The sequence below is a fragment of the Cebus imitator genome, unplaced genomic scaffold (genome assembly GCF_001604975.1).
Source record: "Cebus imitator isolate Cc_AM_T3 unplaced genomic scaffold, Cebus_imitator-1.0 Scaffold14, whole genome shotgun sequence".
NCBI lineage: Eukaryota > Metazoa > Chordata > Mammalia > Primates > Cebidae > Cebus > Cebus imitator.
In genome coordinates this window covers 1,132,334-1,153,750 of record NW_016107329.1, presented here as the reverse complement: position 1 = coordinate 1,153,750, position 21,417 = coordinate 1,132,334, and the positions used below count along the sequence as shown (strand labels likewise).

Below are 21,417 nucleotides of genomic sequence, written 5' to 3'. Positions count from 1 at the left end.
GGGGGGGGGGCGGAGAATTAAATCAGTTCCCAAAAAGTAATGGTGTCAAGACCCAACTGGATCTTAAAGGATGAAGCAGGAGTTTACAGGTGATAGATGGTAGCAGCCTGACAGAACATGAAATGCCAAATGCAAAGGCATGTATTGGCAAAAAGATCTGAAACATCTGAGTGAGTGAAAGAGTGAAATGTTCAAGGGGAGGCACAGGATGAAACGTGGGGATGAAGGGGCTATGGACATAAGAAATGACGAAAACTGAGGCTACACAGGAGGCCAGAGTTGGATGGCAAAGGGCCTCATATATGCCATTCAATTTTTAAAAAAATTTTTACACAAAAGCAATTGAGATTCCAAAATGGTTTTGTTTTAAATGAGGGTGTAATACAAGGTTTATGTTTTTTTTTTTTTTTTTGAGATGAAGTCTCACTCTGTCACCAAGCTGGAGTGCAGTGGCACCATCTCAGCTCACTGCAACTTCCGCCTCCCGGGAGATTCTCCTGTCTCAGCCTCCTGAGTCGCTGGGATTACAGGCATTTGCCACCACTCCCGGCTAATTTTTCTATTTTTTTAGTAGACATGGGGTTTCACCAAGTTCACCAGGATAGTCTTGAACTCTTGACGTCATGATCTACTGGCCTCAGCCTCCCAAAGTGCTGGGATTATAGGGGTGAGTCATCTTGCCCGGCCACAAGGTTTGTTTTTTTTAAGGAATTAACTCTGGAAATGTGAAGGATGGATCAAAGAGAAATAAGACTGGTGAAGGGGAGACCTCCTGGCCACTGCATATATATCTCTGGTATAGTCCAAGTTCCAACTGGTCTGTGAAACCTGGCCAGTCCAGCTCTCACTGGCCAGTGCTGTTCCCAATCCCTGCCCCATTCCCCCAGGACCTGCGTCAATCTCTGTGACAGTGACAGTTTACAAGACTGTATCATTTAACACAAACTTAGGCACTTGGTAGGTGCCTGAATATCTGCTGAGGAAATATGAAATCACTTACATAATTATTACTCTTCTCAGCCACCCACACTCTACTTTATCATCCCCACAGAGCTGTCAAAATAAGAAACGGGCCCAAGGGAGTCACCAAAGACTGACACAATCCACAGTGTTCTTCCAAGTTTTCACTTGTGCCTCTACTCCTTTGCTCAGACCCCACCTGGCTTTCCGAACAGCCAGTTCAGCCTCGTCTTCCTCCTATTTCATTCTTTCCTTTTTATTTCTATCCATCCTCTAGTCTTAATGTACACATATATCTACAAAATAAATATGTTAAAGGTACAGGAAAAGAAAAAAACCCTCATGTTTGCAAGCCACCTTACCCAATTTCTTTTAACTGGTTGTGTTTAGACCAGTATCTGAGTCAAGGCTGTTAATTGTTTAACAATAAGAGTTAATGCTTTCATTTGATTTCAATGCTATTATCTGAATATTTATTACGTGCAAATATCTAACATATATTCATCCTCCAAATAGTTGGTGATGAAAGATCCATAGTAATTGTTCACTTACAGTAGGAGCTAAACAATGGGTACACATGGACACAAAGATAGGAACGATAGATACTGGGGATCCCAAAGGGAAGAGGAGGAGACAAGGCTGAAACACTACCTCATGGGTACTATGCTCACTACCTGGGTGACAGGATCAATCATATCCCAAACCTCAACATTAGGCAATATCCCCATGTCAGTCTCCTGCACTTCTACCTTCTGAATCTAAAATAAAAGTTGAAATCATAAAAAAAAAAAAGATAAATGTCATTGCCAAAATAGTATTTTTCTTGAGCATTTAAAAAAGTCACATGTAATTAGTCCTCTTATAATCAATTTTCACAACAACACTATGGGTTGAAAATTATTGTTACTTTAGAGAGAGTAACAGAAGAATGTGAGAAACAGATCTGGAAATTCTACCAACAAATTCTACCAAGCAGCACTTCTCCAAACTTTTCTGACCCTCTTATTATCCTGACAAAAGAACCAGTGAACTACTTATCCCAGCTGTTTTCCTCCCACTCATCCTATAAAAAGTAGACACACTACACAGCAGAATGGAAAGCATTATTACTACTCTGTAATAAAGCCTCAGTGAGGTGAAAGCTGTCATTGCTTTAAGTCTTTAAACTTAAAGACTTAATACAACTTAAAGACTCATTAATACAACGGCAACTATACAACTCCAGTTACCGGGAGGGAATTTATTATCTGCTCCTCTTCTAATTCATCAAAGGTGTGCTGTACTCCAGAGTGGTGCTGAAGAACATACGCCAGCAATTAAGATTCCCAGGGGTTTCTAAACATACAGACTCCCATTCATTACTTCCAAAATGCTACTTCAATAATCAGAAAGCACAATAAAGGATCCAGAGGGAAAGGGACGTTGGGGTGGAGGAGGAAGAGAGAAACATGAGTGTTTAGTGTAGAAAGGAGGGTAAGACAGGCAGGGCTGATCAACAAGAGATCAGCATACAGTAGGATTAGTAAGGATGCCGGGAGACAGATCTTGAACAATGGTGAAATTTTATTACTGGATTTCAGTAAAGGGCTAAATGTACGAAAGTTAAACTTTAAAGACTTTAAACAGAATGCTTTTAACGAGAGACGACATACTTAAAAAAAACTACCTTCTGGTATGATACCCTGAATCTAAAGATTTTAAAGTTGCCTAAGGTAAAACTAAGTAATTTTTTAAAACCGTCTTATGTTTTCAGGGTTTTTTTTTTTTTTTTTAAGCATAATTTCATAAGGTCTGAGAAGCTCGCCAAAACCAAACCTAACTGAATTCTCCTTATGTAAACGAAGATTAAGCCACAAGATTCAATGACCCTAAGCAAATATGATGCAGAAGATCTTTTAAAAATAGAATACACAAAACTACCACAGGAAACAATGCCGGAAGCCGACTGGGTTATCTTCTGGAAACCCAGCTTTCGTGCTTACAGACAAACTATTCTTCCCCAAACCAAATCACTCGAACCCTGAACATTAAGTTCTCACATGTCACTTGCCTATCTGATGTCTCCACCTCACCCCAATGATAAAAATTGTAAAATTCTCTTTGAAAACGTCAGGCAGGGACCGGTGTTCAAGGCACCAGGGGTCTGCAGAGGAAGGCGGCATGGAGGGAAGCAACCCGGCGGGGCCGGCCCGGCAGCGCCGAAGCGAGAAGGAAGGGGTGTCTCTGGGGCCACAGGCGGACCCAGGCTCCTCGAGCCAGCCGCGCCGGGCATGCTGCTTTTGTTGGGCCGGGAACACCGCCCAGCCTGGGGTCCCCGCCCGCTCCCGCCCAGCGCCCCTGGCACCGAGCGCCGTTGAGTCCCCTTGGCGGGCGCCGGTTCCTCCCGCGCCCGGCTCTGACCTCTGCCCAGCCGGGCTTTGCCCACCCCGGCCCGGCTCGGCCGCAGAGCGGGGCTTCGGCCTGCCGGGCTCCGAGGCTGCGTCCCTGATCGCGTCCCCGGTCGCCCGCGCCCCCGCGCCCGGGCCCTCGGGGGCTGCCTCACCTGCATGCCCGGGGCCCCCGGGTCGACCCCCGTGTCCAGGACGGCGATGAGCACCCCACGCCCGTCATACTCCGGGTAGCGGCAGAGGAAGGAGGAGGCTCCGGTCTCTTTCTTCGGCAGGAGACCGTGAAAAGGGAAGGGCTCCTCGGTCGCAGCGGTGGCCATGTACGCAGGATGGAGGGCGAGGAAGCGGCAAACTGCCAGGCTGCGCGCGGACTAGCAGCGCGAGGACACCCGGGCGGCCTCGGGCCGGAGGCGGGGGCGAGGGGCGGGGTCGGCCCGCCGCCCACCAATCCCAGCCTACCAGGGCGCCGTGGCCAATCACGTGCTGCTACGTAAGCCAACGGCGCCGCTCTCAGCAGCCGGGCCCGTGTATTGCCCGGGCTGCAGTGAAGGAGGCGGAGTCTGAGGACAAAACTGGAGGGTTCGGTTCTCGAACCTGGGCTCTTAAAGAGGGCGGCGTTTGGGAGTTTTAGGTAGCAGGAGGCCTCCAAGCGAACAGTCCTGATGTCCCCGACCGATACACTCTCCGAGAGACGGGCAAGGAGATGGACCGCCTGCCAGGAATAGCGGGAACCCTCCGCTGGGCAAACGATGGTTTCCGAACTTAAGGTTGTGGATGAAACTTTTTGGTGCGGCTGCTGCAGGGGCCCCAGCCCCGGGGTGCTGACCTGACGCAGGGGAGCCGGCGCAAGCACGCTTAGCTCCTAAGAGCCTGCGGGTGTTGGTGAAAGCACCGGGCATGATTTTGGAAGGTCGTAGGTTCACGGGTGTAGGTTTTGGGTTCCCATGTGTTATGTTTCTGATGGGAGTGGGGTGGGGAGGGGGAGCCGTAGGGTGGGGTCCGGCAGTAGTTTCAGTCAACAGGAAGTGGGTTGTTGGCCGTTCCGTCGCCTTTGTAAGCCAGTAACAAAGCCCGAGACTGAAATGCGCCCCTCCTATCCTCTTTGCTTATCCTTAGCTTCCGGGATTTCTGAAAAACATTTTTTTTTTTCTTCTTACGCTGAAGTTTCTGATTGCCCCGTACGGCTTTCCACTCAATTCTAGAGCCATAATTGGTAGTTTTCCAAATTCACAGTGCCTGCCATCAGTGGTCCTCTAATGATTTTATGTCTGTGCTCATGCAAGGGTACTCTTGGCCTTTTATTGTGCCAAAGCCCCTTTGGCAATCTGGTGAGGCCTATTTCTCAGAGCACTATTTTAAAATATATAGGATTACCAAGGAAATAAATTATGTTTAAATACAGTTAACAGAAATATTAAGGGTAATTTTGTTATGTAGCAATAGCTTACATGTGTGTATATGGTTATACATGTGCTTCTTTTGCATTACATAACAGGAGCTAGGACCAAGGCTGATAAACTAGTAACTTCAAAATAGTGAAGAATATAATTATTTGGAGATGATATAACAACACTATGATGAACTATTTTTTATTCGTAACATAACAGCAAATACTACCCTGGTTATTTCCTATATTTATACTTGATGGGAAAAAAAATAAGTTTATGTCTTTTGTCTACAGAAGTTTTTGAAGCCCTTGGATTCTGTCTATGAGCCCCAAGTTAATACCTGGTATAAAGAAAAGCCTTATGCGTGTGGTTTCCAACCCACAGAATTTCAGAGATCCTTCATGAAGTCTCAAAAATTATTCTCATGGCTGTGCAATGGTTTCAGCTGATTCCTTGATCATTTATTCAGCCCATAAGTCTTAGAGAAAGAAGCATGTTCTCTTTAGCGCAGAGGAAAAAGAGAAAAGTTGAATGTTTTAATTTTTTATTCTTCTTCCCAACTGTTAATATTACTTCTAGAAAAGAATTTCAAATTAACGCAAAGGAAAACACAATGACAAACTCAGAAGACATTCCGTATAGGGCTTATAGTGACAGAATAGAATGACTCCCAGTTTCAAATGAATCATAGTCCAGTCACTTCATTTTATAGATGAAGAAACAAAGTGAACTGACTGTCATGGATTACAAAACAGGTTAATGAAAACACTGGATTTGTCTTCTCACAATCTCTCCTCAGTCTGTTCTACCACACTGTGTGCATGCCTTTGCCAGAATATCACCTAATGAATAATTGGGAAAGGAACAGTTCATTATGAAACCTAAGTGGCAGACTTTTTATTAGCCTGCTTTGCAACAATGTTCTTTAGATTTTTCTTTTCTGTTGCCCAGGCTGGAGTGCAGTGTCACAATCTTGGGTTACTGCAACCTCCGCCTCCCAGGTTCAGGCGGCTCTGCCGCAGCCTCCCAAGTAGCTGGGATTACAGGTATGTGCTATCGTGCCCAGCTAATTTTTGTATTTTTAGTAGAGATGGGTTTTCCCCATGTTGGCCAGGCTGGTCTTGAACTCCTGACCTTAGGTGATCCTCCCACCTCATCCTCCTGAGGTACTGGAATTATAGGCACGAGCCACTGTGATGGGCCAGATTTTCATGTCTTTTTTTTTGCCTACATATCCCATAAACATTTTTTTTTAAAGTATGTATCCCTTTGTACAGTTGTAAAATGAAGTCTAAATTTGTCATAAGTTTTAAACATTATAAAGGATATAATTTCTGGCATAGTATAAATGTCATTCTTTAATGAAACTTTAATATTTTTTCATATAAATATACCCAGTTGAATGTAACTGATACCTACAATCAACTATTTATATCTGAACATTTAAAATCAGTGAGACATTTTACCTTGCTATTTCTCCTGCAACTTTTTTCCATTCTATACAGAATTTTACCCCAATGTAATTCTCATTTATAATGGAGAGGCATATGGATAATTTATTATCATCTGCAATAAAAATATTTTTAAAAATTTTCCTGGAAGAAAAATGTTAAACTTATTCTTTTGGTTTATCTTTCAGTTATTACTAAATTGATTAAAACAACATGAGTAAGTCTTAAGCTTTGATTAAAAATTATAGAACAAAAAAATTTTTATTGAAAAAACAGCTTTTAAAAAGGTGTGTGGCATAAATAAGTCAGCTTCCATTAGTGACAGGACTAGTTACAAGGACAAGATTTGTATGTCTGTGTCTCTTGTAAAATTGAATCATCAATTCTTAACAAGCAAAATCAGGATATCAAAGTATTACATAATATGCCCAGAACATGATGTGAACAAAATTCAGAACTATGTTGAAACTCCCATTTTAAGAACCACTCATGTGACAAATGTCATATTTTGCTATATAATCTTTGCTTAAATTGGAGAAAAGATGGATTTAATGAGACAAATGAAAAGTGGTTTAACCGAACACACAGCAGAGCATATGCTGTTATACTTTGGAAGAGACAGATTTAATGAGACAGGTGAAAAGTGGTTTAAGCTAACACACAGCATAGCATATGCTGTTATGTTTTCTTTGGTGTTTGTTCCCTAGCCCTTCTTCCTCATAATAGATTCTGGGATGTTTCAAAAATGCTGTATCTTTTTTTGCTGATTGTGGTCTTAATAAAAATTGTTCTTGATTTTAAAATAAGATACATAGGATTGGTTATTGGGCTTTGATTTTAAATAGTTTTACTGACAGTATTCAAATTGTCACTTTATTTGATGCCCCAGAGACTATTACACCTCCAGGTGATATACATAATAGTAGGATTTGGGATGTGTTCCTTTTCCTAAAAACTGGGAGACCCAGCAGTGAAATAGGTGCAAAAGAGAATCATGTCTTTCCACCCCAGGCACGCCGTCAGGCAGATAAGCGTAGACTTCAGGCATCTAGAAATTGATTTCTTCAAAACTATCCATAACTTTGTACCAGTTTGAAACCCACTATTTTATATAACCTCTGAAATCACTTTGACTCAATACAGCTATTTAGTGTTTGTCTTCAAGCCAAATATTGTGCATATTATATGTGCTTACATGTTTTCCTCCTTTGATTTCATGACATTCTCACTGGGGGGAATCTCTAATGCTGTCAGTTTGAGTGACAGTTCATTGGATATTGGAAACAAGTAGAGAATACAAGTAGAGAAACGTATGAATAATCTGTAATAATAATAATAAAACAAGGGCTTGGACATAGGAGGAGAGGAAAAAACAAGGTCAGTAGGCCTAGGTGTCCACACGTTATGGAGGGTAAAGTATTAATAATAGGCTGGACGCACAGCAGCAGCTTCTCCCACTCAGCATTGTTCAAAACACGAAGTGCTGAGTCAGATATTCTTCCTATCATCTGCCCCTTTGAGGCTGCAATCCAAGGCACAGGTGCAGTGGAAGGCAATAGCTGTCTATGAATCGTCTTTGCAACTATTGCTGCATCCTATCGTTTAGAGAATATTTAAAAATTTAATTTCCGTAAACTCTAGAGACTGCGTAAAGCATCCAACACGTGGCAGCTGCTGGGCTTTGAAATCTTCCTCAGCAATGCAGCGAGGCCGCACCTCCCATGGCTGCCCCCAGCCCGTGATTGATGCGGGAGGGATGCTAGAGCGGATGTGTTCCGGGAGGTGGGGAAATTGGTGGACGGCTGTCTCAGGCTCCAGGACTCCCCAACCTACTTTGACCAGTTGGACTGCGTGGTGGTCCAGGGCGCTTCCACTCAGCCTTCTCTGCCTCTCCTCCTTACCCAGGGTCAGACTTGCATCGTGGCCTGATGCCTCTCCCAGCCTCCTGTGGACCCTTGATTACCTGACCTCTCGCAGGCACTAACGTATATCCTTGATCCTTAGAACCCGTCTGCTCCCCCCAGGAACCGAAACTAAAATAGCTCACTCCAAAGAAACAGGTTTGATACCTAAAGCTTCGCCACTGCTGCCCCCCAAAGGCAAAAGCCGTTGTTACCATTTCTATCAAAGAACTGACTCCAAAAGTCAGGGCGACCTGATGAGCAAAGCTTAAGTCAGTAGGCTGTGCTTGGCTGTATGGAAGCCTGCGAGATCAAGTAGTTCTGCTCTCTTACATGGAGAGCAGGACTGACAATGTGGGAAATTCTATGAACATAGGAAGGTTTTCCAATGATGCCAAGAAATCGTGACAAATATCCACTATGCTGACATACATATCTACAAACTAAACTATACAACATCAAATTCCAGGTACTTGAGCCTCTGGTAATAAAATGGTAAACTAAGCAATTTGGACCAGGTCTTCTGGTGAAAGTGAGAAAAAACTGGGCAATGTATGAAAAATATCTGCTTGAAAGATACCTTCCTGAAGAATCAGAGAGCTAACAGGGTGGTGAAGAATTTACATAAAAGACATAAATTCAGAGACTTAAGCTTAACATTTGAGACAGCTTTGCCTTTCAGGACTTCTGCCAGTGCATAAAGAGGTAGCTGAGAAACAGAATTTTTTTACAGCATCCAGGGCTGTGCGTTCAAGAGGCTTCCAAGAGCCTGTGGAGGCCAGAGCCTGCCAAGAGTGGGAACAGTCATGGAAAACCTCCCATATTTTGGGTTGAGACTGCAAAGTCCATACCCCACAAGTAGGAATGAATTGAAAGTAAACTTAGACTGGCCCTCAGAGGGATATCACATTACAAATAATATTAAGTCCTGACTTGGATCAAGGTAATTATTCCCAATGTTATATGGTCATTGGAATCATCTGGAGAACCTTAAAAATATTGCTGTTTGAGCCCACAGATTCCCAGAATTCCAGATATTCTGATTTAATTGGTCTGGGTTTTCACCTGGTCATTGGGGTATTTTATTTCTGCCCACCTTATTCTAATGGGTAGCCAAGGCTGAAACTGACTCAGCTAGTGCTGCCTGGCAGAAGCAAAATACTTTAAAATACCTACATGTACTCCATTCAGGAAGATAAAGATATAGTTGAGCATTTGGGCTGAAAATCAGAAACTTAAAAAAGACATAGCCCATTTAGAAAGAGCCAAATAGAAATTTTAGAACTGAAAAATACAAAAGTAAAACAAAATTAAGAACTCAGTGAATAAGTTTCATAGTTACTGTCACTTAGCCAAAGAGAATTATAGATTGGAAGAAAATACTAAAATGTATCTGGAGAAATAAAAGGATGAAAAACAGAAGAGACGAAAAGAGTAATAGATGTAGTAGGGGAAGTTCTAACAAGCTTTCAGGAAATGAGAGAAAATGCTTTAGAAGCCATATCTGAAGAGATAATTTATGAAAATTTTCCAAATAGGTGAAAGCCTATATATTCAAAAAGTCCAATGGCCCTGAAGCAAGATAAATTTTAAAAAATCTATGTCTAGGGACATCATAGTAAAAACAAAGAAATGAAAAGGCAAGAATAGCTAGAGAAAAAATATTACTTTCAAAGGAGCAGCAATTGATTGACAACTGAATTCTCAACAGAAATGAAGAAAACCAGGAGACAGTGAGTCGACAGCTCCCCCAGGCTGAAAGAAAATGATTGCCAACCCAGAATTCTGTAGCTAATGAAAACATTCTTCAGGAATGAAAATGTAATCAAGACACCTTCAGAGACAAAAGGCTGAAGCAATGTGTCACCAGAAAGGCAGCAATAAATAAATACTAAAGGTATTCTTTAGGCAAAAGAAAAATGGGCTGGATGCAGTGGCTCACACTTGAAATCCCAGCACTTTGGGAGGCTGAGGTGGTTGGATCACCTGAGGTCAGGAGTTCAAGACCAGCTTGGCCAACATGGTGAAACTCCATCTTTACAAAAATTAGCCAGGTATGATGGGGGGTATCTGTGATCCCAGCTACTTGGGAAGCTGAGGCAGGAGAATCGCTTGAATCCAGGAGGTGGAAGTTGCAGTAAGCTGAGATAGCATCAGTGCACTCTAGCCTGGGCGACTGAGTGAGACTCCATCTCAAAAAAAAAAAAAAAATCATTAATTATTAAAAAAAAAAAAAAAAAAAAAAAAAAAAAAAAAAAAAAAAAAAAAAAAAAAAAAAAAACAAAAAAAAAAAAACAAAAAAAAAAAAAAAAAAAAAAATTATTAAAAAAAAAAAAAAAAAAAAAAAAAAAAAATCAAAGTGGTGTTCTTTATTGTCAGTTAATGCAAGAAAATTTTTAATATGCCTTACCAAGCCAGAGATGGGCAGATGTACTTTTAACATAATAGGGCTAGCATTATTACTTTACGCAAAAAAGAGCCAAAGTTATGTAAATAGAAGACGTGATTTTTTCATATAGGAAAAGTAGGTGCTTTTAAAAGGAAATTAATATTCGGAATGGCAAGATGTGTTTAATTTCAGATATCTCGCAAAACACAGTGAACATCTCTCACCATTTCCCTCTCATCTGTGGGAGCAGACCTGCCTTTTCTCCCTTTCTCCCCAACAGCTCTGAACAAATGTCCCAGGGACCAGAGGCTCACCCTTCCCTCTGCAGAACCAGTAGAAACTGGGCAGAACAGTAAATCCATTTACTTCAAGAGGATACTGGAGACTGTAGGTTTAAACACATAAGAGAATGATGTGGCAGATGGCCTTGATTATTTGTGTAAGGCAGGTGGTATGTATGAGGAAACAGAGCAGGGGCTTAGGCAGGGGCTTCCCTTCGTGGGCAGCAAAAACAGACGAGAACTCAATCCTGGGCAAGAGGCCCAATTCTATGCTCCTCTGTGTTGCCTTCTCCAGCCGTGAGACAGTCACTGGAATTCTCAGTAAATAACTGGCTTTCAGTATATAACCAGGAAATAAGTCCTGCCAGTCTGTCTCCCGCCTCATGGATACTCCATTACCAATCTTTCACCAGAATGAAAACAAAGTGGACATCAGTGAGGTTGTGATGGCAATCAGGACCACCCAAATGATCCTCTGTGGCCACGCACAGGACCTCTGTGTCGATCAAGGATAGTCCAGGCTATGCTGTGGCAGAACATGAGTCCAGATTCCAGTGAGCTAAAAGACGTTGCCCATGTCTACTCATGCAGCATCTCCGCTCCCAGTTGGCTGAGAGCTCTGCTCGGAGTTGTCATACCCTTGGATCCAGGTTGAAGTGCTGCAGTGTCTGGAATGTGGCTGGCCACCACGCAGGAGAAACAAGAACGTGGGAAACATGCATCAGCTTTCAGAGCTTCCATCGCTTCTGCTCACATTTCATTAACCAAAGCAAGTTTCATGGCCAAGGCCAAGTTCAAGGCGACAGAAAGTGCAGTTCTATCAAGTGCCCATGGGAACAGTCTGAATCCATTCAGGCTACTATAACACAATATCGTAAACAGAGTGACTTATAAATAATAGAAATTTATTTCTCACAGTTTTGGAGGCTGGGACATCCAAGAGCAAGTTGCAGGCAAATGCAGTCTGGTGAAGGCCCATTTTATGGTTCATAGACAGCTGTCTTTTCACTGTGTCCTCACGGGAAGGGGGAAGAGAGGAATCTGGAGCCTCTTTCATAAGGGCGCTAATCCCATTCATGAGGGCTCCACCTTCAAATACCATTACTTTGGGGGATTAGGTTTCAACCCATGAATTTTAAAGGAACACATATGCAGTCCATGGCAGGAGCAATAACTTGGACATTTGGGTGGTCCTGATTGCCACCACACCCTCACTGATGCCCACTTTGTTTTCATTCTAGTGAAACATTGGTAATGCAGCATCTATGAGGTGGGAGACACACTGGCAGGACTTATTTCCTGGTCCCAATGAATGAGATGAAGAGACTGGTAGGAACCAGCAGATGACAAAAGTGATCCCTAGCTGCCCTCATTGCTCATTAACATAAAAACAGTCCCAGCAGTGCCATGACAGTTCACAAATGCCATGGCAACAACCCAAAAGCTACACCTCTTTCCATGGCAACTACCTGGAAGTTACCTCCCCTTTCCTAAAACGTTCTAAATAACCCAACCCTCAATTTGCATTAACCCACCCCTTAATTTGCATGCAATTATAAGTGGGTATAAGTGAGAATAAACACAGTTGCTAAGAGCCCATATAATACTCACTCTGGGTGCACTGCAAGGAGCAGTACTGTTCAATAAAAGGTTGTTAACATGACCAGCTTGCCCTGGAATTCTTTCCCATGTGAAGCTAAGAATCCTCCCAGGCTAATCCCCAATTTTGTGCTCTCGCGTCCTGCATCATCTTCAACAGGAAGTGCCCCCCCTCCACAGTTAGTGTCCTTGTGTGAACTGCTAGACAGACAGTGGGAGTCCTCTACTCATGGATGACCCTCTGGATAGAGGAAACTGTACAGCAACTACCCCAGGTCATCTGAGAGTCCTGTCTTCCCAACTGTATCCCGCCTAGCGCAAGAGTGCTTCAGAAATAGTGGTTGAGCTACGCCATGTCCTCCCTGGCCAAAGAATTGTGTTCTGCGATACCCAATGATGTCTCACACCACTTCTAACTCAGAATAAGTTCTCAAATCTTTGTGCATTCGCCCAATTTGTTTTAATATCAAATATTTACACTATTTGGTAATTACTAATTGCATAGTCTCTCTAAGTTTATTACTTTGGTATTCTTATGTGTGAAAAGAAAAATAATACAGAAACAGGATAACATATGTGTTGTAGTATCATAGAGAGAGAGGAGTGGCCAGGAAGCATTGCAGCTTGAAGAGTGTAAAGTTCTGTAGACTTAAATTGGGCATGTAGACTTCCAGAAATGTTGTATGCATACAAAGAATATGGTGTATGTATTTCCTCTTTTCTTTTTTATGCAAATTGTAGTATACTATACTCACTGCAATTTATTTTTTTCTTTGTTTTTTGCTTCACAATATTCCCTGATGAATATTAGTACATAGATTTTTGTTTTCTTTTAAATCATGCATACTATTAACTTGTTTGGATATATCGGTTTATTTAACTCTATGGGTTTGTTTTTAAATTTCTTGGGAAGCTGGAAATGGATACTTTCTTGCAAGTACAGTTGTTTCCAAAACATAGCCTTTTGGGTAATAAAAAATCTTCATTTTCTTTAGTTCTGACAAAGTCAAATGTCTGTATGTGGCTTATATAAGTTTCATTCCCATCCTTAGAGGCATTCAACCCACAGTCCCTGCTAAGTGGGCAGGAAGAATGTAACCCACTTACCTTCGGGCCATAGACGATGGACCAGGAGTAGAGTCCTGATCTGAGGCAGAGAAGGAGCAAATGAGTATGTAGTGTGTGATGGGGGCTTAGCGTGAGCTTCTGGTCAATCAGCTTCCACCTTTAGATTGACAGGTGATTCCTTTCTATCCTTACATTTGACATTTTTATTTGACATCATTTGAAGTTTTTTCTTAAAGGAGCTTTCGCTAGAACAGGGCACATAGTATTTGTTTCACTTCAATTTCTGATGTATATTAATCAACAGAAACATTCTCTCACTGAATTCTATGACAATAAACCACGCTGAGGATGACAGACGAAATCAGACAAGGAAGCTATTGTTCAAGGTGTCGTTCCTACCCTGTAGTCTTTCACTCAATGGGCTCATGCCTGGACCTGCCTAACTGGGACTGCTGTCATGTGTGGCACCTGCATGGGATTTCACAAAACCTGTCCATCTGCCCACATTTGGAGTGCCAGAAATACTTATTAGGTTTAGGATTCCAGTTAAAGGTGTGAATCTCAGTGATGATCCCAGCATCCTGGATTGAACAAGATAAACCAACAATACTGTAGCAAAAACATTTGGCCACGTGTTAAAGGGTTTTGTTTTCCAGGTCTAGTTCTGCCACTAATTAGCTACCTGACCTTTAGCAAGGCCTCTGTTTCCTCTGCCATAAATCTGGAAGTTATGTAAGAGTTAAATGAGACTGGGCATGGTGTCTCACACCTGCAATCCCAGCACTTTGGGAGGCTGAGGCAGGCAGATCACTTGAGACCAGGAGTTCAAGACCAGCCTCGCCAACATGGTGAAACCCCATCTTTACTAAAAATACAAAAATGGGTGTGGTGGTGCACACCTGTAATCCCAGCTACTCGGGAGGCTGAGGCATGAGAATGGCTTGGGACCAGGAGGCAGAGGTTTCAGTGAGCAGAGATTGTGCCACTGCACTCTAGCCTGGGTGACAGAGAGAGACTGTCTCTAAAAAAAAAAAAAAAAAAAAAAAAAGAGTTAAATGAGAAAAAATAGCTTCCATAGTGCTAATAACTATTTGCTATTATTAGAATGTGACTGTATGTAGTAGAGGCTCAATCAACAGAATGGAAACTGGTCAGCTTTAACATTCCATCACCTCAAGTTTCTAGAATCTAATTTTTTAAACAACAGACATGTCTGATCTTGCGGCACTATTCTTTTTTTCTTTAATAAAATAGTGACAAATGGAGAACTGGTTATAAAAATCACTTTGTGGGCTAGTGCGGTGGCTCACGCCTGTAATCCCAGCACTTTGGGAGGCTGAGGGGGGTGGATTTCCTGAGATCAGGAGTTCAAGACCAGCCTGGCCAACATGGTGAAACCCCATCTTTACTAAAAATTAAAAAATTTAGCTGGCTGTGGTGGCGGGCACTTGTAAGGAGAGGCTGAGGTAGGAGAATAGCTTGAACCTGAGAGGCGGAGGTTGCAGTGAGCAGAGATTGCGCCACTGCACTCCAGCCTGGGCAACAAGAGCGAAATTCCGGCTCAAAAAAAAATCACTTTGCATGTGTATTCATGTGAACTGGGGTGATCACATTTTGGGGTGCCAGACAGAATTCTCTGGAGTCTTCTAAAATTGACTGTAAGTATTCATTTAGAATGAGCCAATGCCCAATAAATTCATATAGCTTTTTAAAGGTGTTTTGGGGGTGGTTTAAGGAATATAAAAAGGAATTAGGGAGAAGGTAGGAAGGAAAGAGAAGAGGCTTTATAAAAAACTAAACTCTTTTTTTATTAGTTGATTTTTTGAAGATTTTGAATGCATATTTTTAAAACAAAATGTTTAACAAAATTACATTATATAGTAATATGTGTATATAGTATACAATGTATAAAATACTTATACTCACATTTACACATGCACACACAGACTCCACACACACATTAAAATCAGGATGTGCAGATATCTATTACTCTAATACTAAGAAAAATATTTCCTCAACCAGTGTCTCCAACCCTGCCCAAAGATCTGAATCACGCAGCACTCTTGCTAAAATACAGTTTACCTGGGGTTCTCCTTCAGACCTACGGAATCAGAGGCTCTAGTAGAAATGTATAATAATTTGTATTTAAAACAAAGATCCTGGGTGACTCTTGTCAACAGGAAGTTTGGAGAACACTGAGCTAAACCGTATTTATTTGTGGTACTTAGTTCTGGTATAGCGCTACAGTACAGAGAATTAAAACTGGGAAATTTCCCTAAGATATTTTTATTCCATGGGGCAACATGCCAGTCGACAGCTTCCCGCCTCTCCTCTTCAAATGTACCCTCTCTGCTCTGCTTTTGATACTGGAGCTAGACTCCGTAAACTTGTCTCCCTTCCCAGATGACATAAGGTTACGCTTTGCTCATTTTTGTCATGTGTTTTCTCTAATTTTCTTAAGAACCTACCAGGATGAGGTTCAGCTTTGAAGCTGTTTGAGGGGCTCCACACTGCTGACTCATCTTTTAAATTGGCCATTGTTTGTAGTATTTGACACAGCTGAGCATCGCCTCTTCCTCGGCAGACTGTCTTTGGTTTTGAGAACACTGCTGGTGTCTTTCTGTTTCGTAGTTTCAGCCTCCTTGGCTAGTTCCTCCTTTTTTTTTTTCTGAACTCTGAATGTCAGCAGGCTCTAGGACTCAGTCCTTGAACCACTTCTCTTTTCTACCTACACTTACTTATGATGAAATCTAACTGCATGGCTCTGAGGACCATCAGCATCCTGAAGATTCTAAAATGTGAGTCTCCAGTTCAACCTCTCTCCTACATTCTAACTGCCTGTTTGATATTTCCACGTGGATGTCTAATAAGAATATCACATTTTACATTCTCCAAACTTAACTGCTTGTCTTCCCCAGGTATGTTTTCCTTCTAGTATTCCTCTTCTCAGTGGCAGGAAACTTTTAAGCTTCTAGTTGCTCCGGCCAAAAATCTTGTCTCCTCACTCTCTTACCATCCATCCAATCCATCTGCAAAACCTGTTGGCTCGATCTTCCAAAACACTCAGAATCTGATTACTTTTCATCACCTCCACTGCTAACGTTTTCATCCAAGCCAACATGATGATTTGTCTGCATTATATAGGAGCCTTCTTTATCAGGATAGGCTAGGTTATGTTGCAATCAAAATGACCCCCCCAATCTCAGTGGCTCCCAATCATGTGTTTGCTCTCTCCAGCATGCTCAGCAGTGATTTATTCCCTGACATCTCCTGTCCAGACTGTGGCTCATGGAGCAGCTGTAGACTAAAAAATTGCTAGACGACCATGTGGTTAATGGAAAACAGGGCATAGTGAATGATACAGTGCTCTGAACACTCTGCCTCGATGTCAGACATGTCCCTTCTGCTTCCATTTCATTGGTGAAAACATGGACATGCCCGTTCAATGTGACAGTGAGGTACGGCTAATTCTTGTTAGTCATGGTAGTTATATTCTATCAGATTGCAGCAAACACTGAATTAGCAAATACTGAACCATTCCTAGCTCCTATGCTAGGAAATACAGGACAAGTGTCCTGTGAGCTTCTGGCTGAAACATTTTTGTCAACTGAGATGCCATCCTATTAGGTAGGTTTGTCAATTTCCTTATAAAACAAGCCAGGCTGGTGTTCAAAACCTGCTCTTCCACACAACCCTTTTCCTGTGTAACACTTAGCAGGTATTTGCTTTTATACTGAGGGAGTCAATAAGCTCCCAGCCTTATCCTGGGACTGAATCAATGGCAGCTTCTTGTTCCACAGGGTTAGGGGAGACTATAAGGAAAAAATGTTGTTTGGAAAAATCCAAGTGGCATTGCTTTGTGTGTTGTGATGGGGACAGGACTGAAGGGAAATGCGAAGGCCCCTCACACTTTCCATCTCACCTCGGGCTGTGTCCTGGAGTCCCGGGCAGAGAAGCCCCACTCACACGTCTGCCTCTTGGGATTAGTGGTGGCCCTGTAGTGATGGGGAATGACAAATAAGAAGAGCAAGCCGCCCTGTGTGTTGGTGAAGACGGTTAGCTGCACTGTTGTGGTTGTCCTGGTCAGCTCAGCTGGGACACTGTCTGAGCTCAGGCTGGAGGCTGGAAACCTGGACAGCAGTGCTGTAGACCAATCGAGTCCCAAGTGAGGCACTTTGGCCTCGTGGCCCAATCAGAATGGCCTCTCCAGCCCTGTTATGCTCCAGCAGAGCTTTTAAAAATTCTTCCTCAGCCTCTTAATCTGCAGACCCTGCCTCGGCTGCAAGTTTAACATCTCATGCCATCTGGCCTTTTGAATGAAAAATGAGTGAGCCAGCCAGTAGCCAAGAAAGGTTGAACATTTCCTTCTCCTAAGAAACGTAACATAAATGTCTTTGGCTTTCAGCCTGGAAGCAATGCTGTCCACATGCTTTTTAAATCAGTGGTTAGCTCATCAATCCATGTTTTCCGTAGTGATATGGTTTGGCTTCCCACCCAAATCTCATATTGAATTATAATCCCAACATGTTGAGGGAGGGACCAGGTGGGAGGTGATTGGATCATGGGGATAGTTTCTTCCATCCTGTTCTTATGATAGTGAGTTTGTTCTCAAGAGATGCGATGGCTTAAAAGTGTGGCACTTCCTCCTGCCCCAGTTCCTGCCACCATGTAAAATGTGCTTTGCCTCCTCTTAGTCTTCTGCCATGATTGTAAGTTTCCTGGGGCCTCCCCAGACACGTGGAACTGGGAGTTAATTAAACCTCTTTTCTTTATAAATTACCCAGGTTCAGGTAGTTCATTATAGCAGTGTGAAAATGAACTAACACACACAGGTTTATCATACACTGTAGACATAACTCTAGCACTTTCTGGAGTGGCCTTGTATACAGGATGATGAATTTCCATTCCTTTTCCAGGATGTACCATACTGTTGCTTCACTAATATTGAAGTAAAGGCCAACAGCTCTGAACTCATACCTGGATGAAGTTTCTCTGTGGGTTTTCATCACAGTCTTCTTGTGCTTAAGAACGCTACGCAACACTTCTCCTTGGGGGCCATTTTAAAAAGCACAATTACCAACAAAAGTTCAAAAAACATGCAAAAAAAAAGTTTGGCATTAAATAGAACTTGAAAAATGTATGGATTGTTTTCCTACTTTCCTTTTTGGAAAGGTTGTTGTGAGTGTATAGGAATGCGACTGTGCTTGTCATGAGGCTTGCATACGGGTCTCAGAGTTGTAACAACCTATTTTGAGATGCTAACACCTTGACTTGAATTGCATGTGAAAGTTCTATGTGTTTACTTCCCCTATGTTATCTTATTGATTTCAGAGTATATTTTTATATTGTGTACCTATGAGCAAGGTTTTGTGGTTATAGTTATTCTTAATACTTTTGTCCTTTTTAAACATTTTTTAAAATTTTATTTTTATTTTTTTATTGCATTTTAGGTTTTGGGGTACATGCGAAGAACATGCAAAATTGTTGCATAGGTACACACGTGGCAGTGTGATTTGCTGCCTTCCTTCCCATCACCTATATCTGGCATTTCTCCCCATGCTATCTCTCCCCAACTCCCCACCCCCCACTGTCCCTCCCCTATTTCCCCCCAACAGACCCCAGTGCGTAGTGCTCCCATCCCTGTGTCCACGTGTTCTTATTGTTCGGCACCCACCTATGAGTGAGAACATGCGGTGTTTGATTTTCTGTTCTTGTGTCAGTTTGCTGAGAATGATGGTTTCCAGGTTCATCTGTGTCCCTACAAAGGTCACAAACTCATCTTTTTGATGGCTGCATAGTATTCCATGGTGTATATGTGTCACATTTTCCTTGTCCAGTCTATCATCGATGGGTATTTGGGTTGGTTCCAGGTCTTTGCTATTGTAAACTGTGCTGCAATGAACCTTTGTCCTTTAACTTTGATACTAGAGTTAAAAGTGGTTTACACAGGGCCCTGTGATGGAGATCACAACTGGGATTCAGACAGGCATCGCTGCATTTGTGATGCTAATATAAGTGAAGGAAAGAGAGTGATGATGGGCAGCAGGTGGTCTACTACAGAGCTAGAAGGGAGAGGGGAGAACCAGTCTTGCAGGTTACATTGAGCCTTGCTCACAGTGGAGGCGGTGGGTGGGGGTGATTTGGCCCATGGATCCCTGATTTGTGTCCATGTTGAAGAGTTGATTCGTCCACTGTCCTGTCAGAGTAGCCAAGGAAGGGCTTCTGCTTCCAGTGGGAATATGACATGATGACCTTTACAGTTCCTTCTAACTTTGAGAGGTTGCACACTGTCATGGTTAAGTGCACAGAGTGGAGGTAGCCTGGATGGGTTTGAGTTCTGGCTCTGTCACCTGTCAGCTCTGTGACGTGGGGCCAGTGACTTAACATTTCTGTGCCTCAGTTTCCTCATCTAGAAAAAAATAGAGATGCTCATCTAACAATAATACCAATTCCATAAGAATGCTGCAAAAATTAAATGACTTTGTATAAAATATGTAGAACTATTCCCAGCTCATAATGAGAGCCCGAAAAGTGTTTGCCTTTTTTGCTTAAATGGCTGTGATATTTACAACTGGCCACAACTGATAGTTAACTGCAAGTCTGCATATTGAGAAGCGTGCTGTCCTGATAGTGAACTTTTAAAATACGTGTCCACCTTTACAATGATAATTCCACTATAATTATCATGAGCAGGAGTACACATTTCTTTATTCATTTATCGATATAAAATTTGATCCAATATTTATTTTGTGTGTATGATTAAATCCTAGAAAACACGTCTTAAAAGCAATTCATTATTTTTTTACAATAGCATTGGTTTTGCAATAGTGCCACCTTGTGGTTGAATTCCTTCTTTACAAGCCAGCATCTTGTCTAGATTCATCCTGCTGTGCTTGGTAAATTGTGATTTTGTTCTAGGAGATACTTGAGTGAGGGGTAAACCAGTCCCAGCAGACCACTCCTGAAGATGCTGGCCTGATATGTGATGGCAGATGAAAAAGCGTACAGAATGCAGTTCTGCATAGAGAAAACAGAATAGAGAAGTTGTGCTAAGCATATAAACAAACCAAGAGTATAAATCGGAATGCTGTTTTCTTTGGACTGATCAAGGCTCCTTTGGAAAGATACAATGAAGCTGAATAAGTTGCAGAAAAGGTCAAATAAAATGATTGTGTCCAAAAGACTAGGGTTTTTCTACAGTCTGGAACAAATGGAGCAATGCAGTGTTTCATGACTGTTCTGGAAAAATAATCATGATATTGGGGGGCGAAGGAGACTCTCAAAGTCAAAAGTTATGAAGGATAAAGCCACAGTCTACAAATTATAGCAAATTTGGGGACATATTAGGGTGAAGGGAGAAGGAAAATAAAGTGTGAACTTACTGTCTAGTAGGTATTTTATCTGTATGATCTAAATTTAATTATCTAGACAACCATGCCTTACAACGGGTCTTATCATCCTTTCAGATATCAGAAAACAGAAGCTCAATAAGTTAAGTATCTTGCCGGATGCCGTGGCTCATGACTGTAATTCCAGCACTTTGGGAGGTCAAGGTGGGCAGGTCACCTGAGATCAGAAGTTTGAGACCACTCTGGCAAAACCCTATCTCTACTAAAAATACAAAAATTAGCTGGGCTTAGTGGCAGGCACCTGTGATCCCAGCTACCCCAGAGGCTGAGGCAGGGAGAACTGCTTGCACCTGGGAAAGTTAAGTATCTCAGTCAATTTTATAGAATAACTGACAACTGTGTCTTTGACTCCAAAGGCCATGCTCATACCAATGTACCATATGTTCCCCCATTTTCATTTTATTTTAATTAACTACATAATTTATTTGTTTTGAGACAAGGCTGGAGCTGTTGCCCAGGCTGGAGTTCAGTGGTACAGTACTAGCTCACTGTATCCTCAAACTGCTAAACTCAAGTGGTCCTCCTGCCTCGGCCTCCCAAGTAACTGGGACCACGCCACCATGCCTGGTTAATATATTTTATTT

General features: G+C 42.2%; 1 protein-coding gene across 4 annotated transcripts in view; it reads right to left on the bottom strand.

Moving 5' to 3' along the window:
* Positions 1 to 3,772, bottom strand: part of TPP2 (tripeptidyl peptidase 2) — a 76,652-nt gene extending 72,880 nt beyond the window's left edge. For all 4 annotated transcript variants that reach the window (XR_001817282.2, XR_005195932.1, XM_017501381.2 and 1 more), the window contains exon 1: positions 3,503 to 3,772. Coding sequence is in view for 2 of the 4 variants with exons in the window: in XM_017501381.2 (XP_017356870.1) it covers positions 3,503 to 3,667 (165 nt within the window). In the remaining 2 variants the exon portion in view is untranslated. The remainder of the gene's footprint in view (positions 1 to 3,502) is intronic.
* Between the last annotated feature and the right edge of the window lie 17,645 nt (positions 3,773 to 21,417).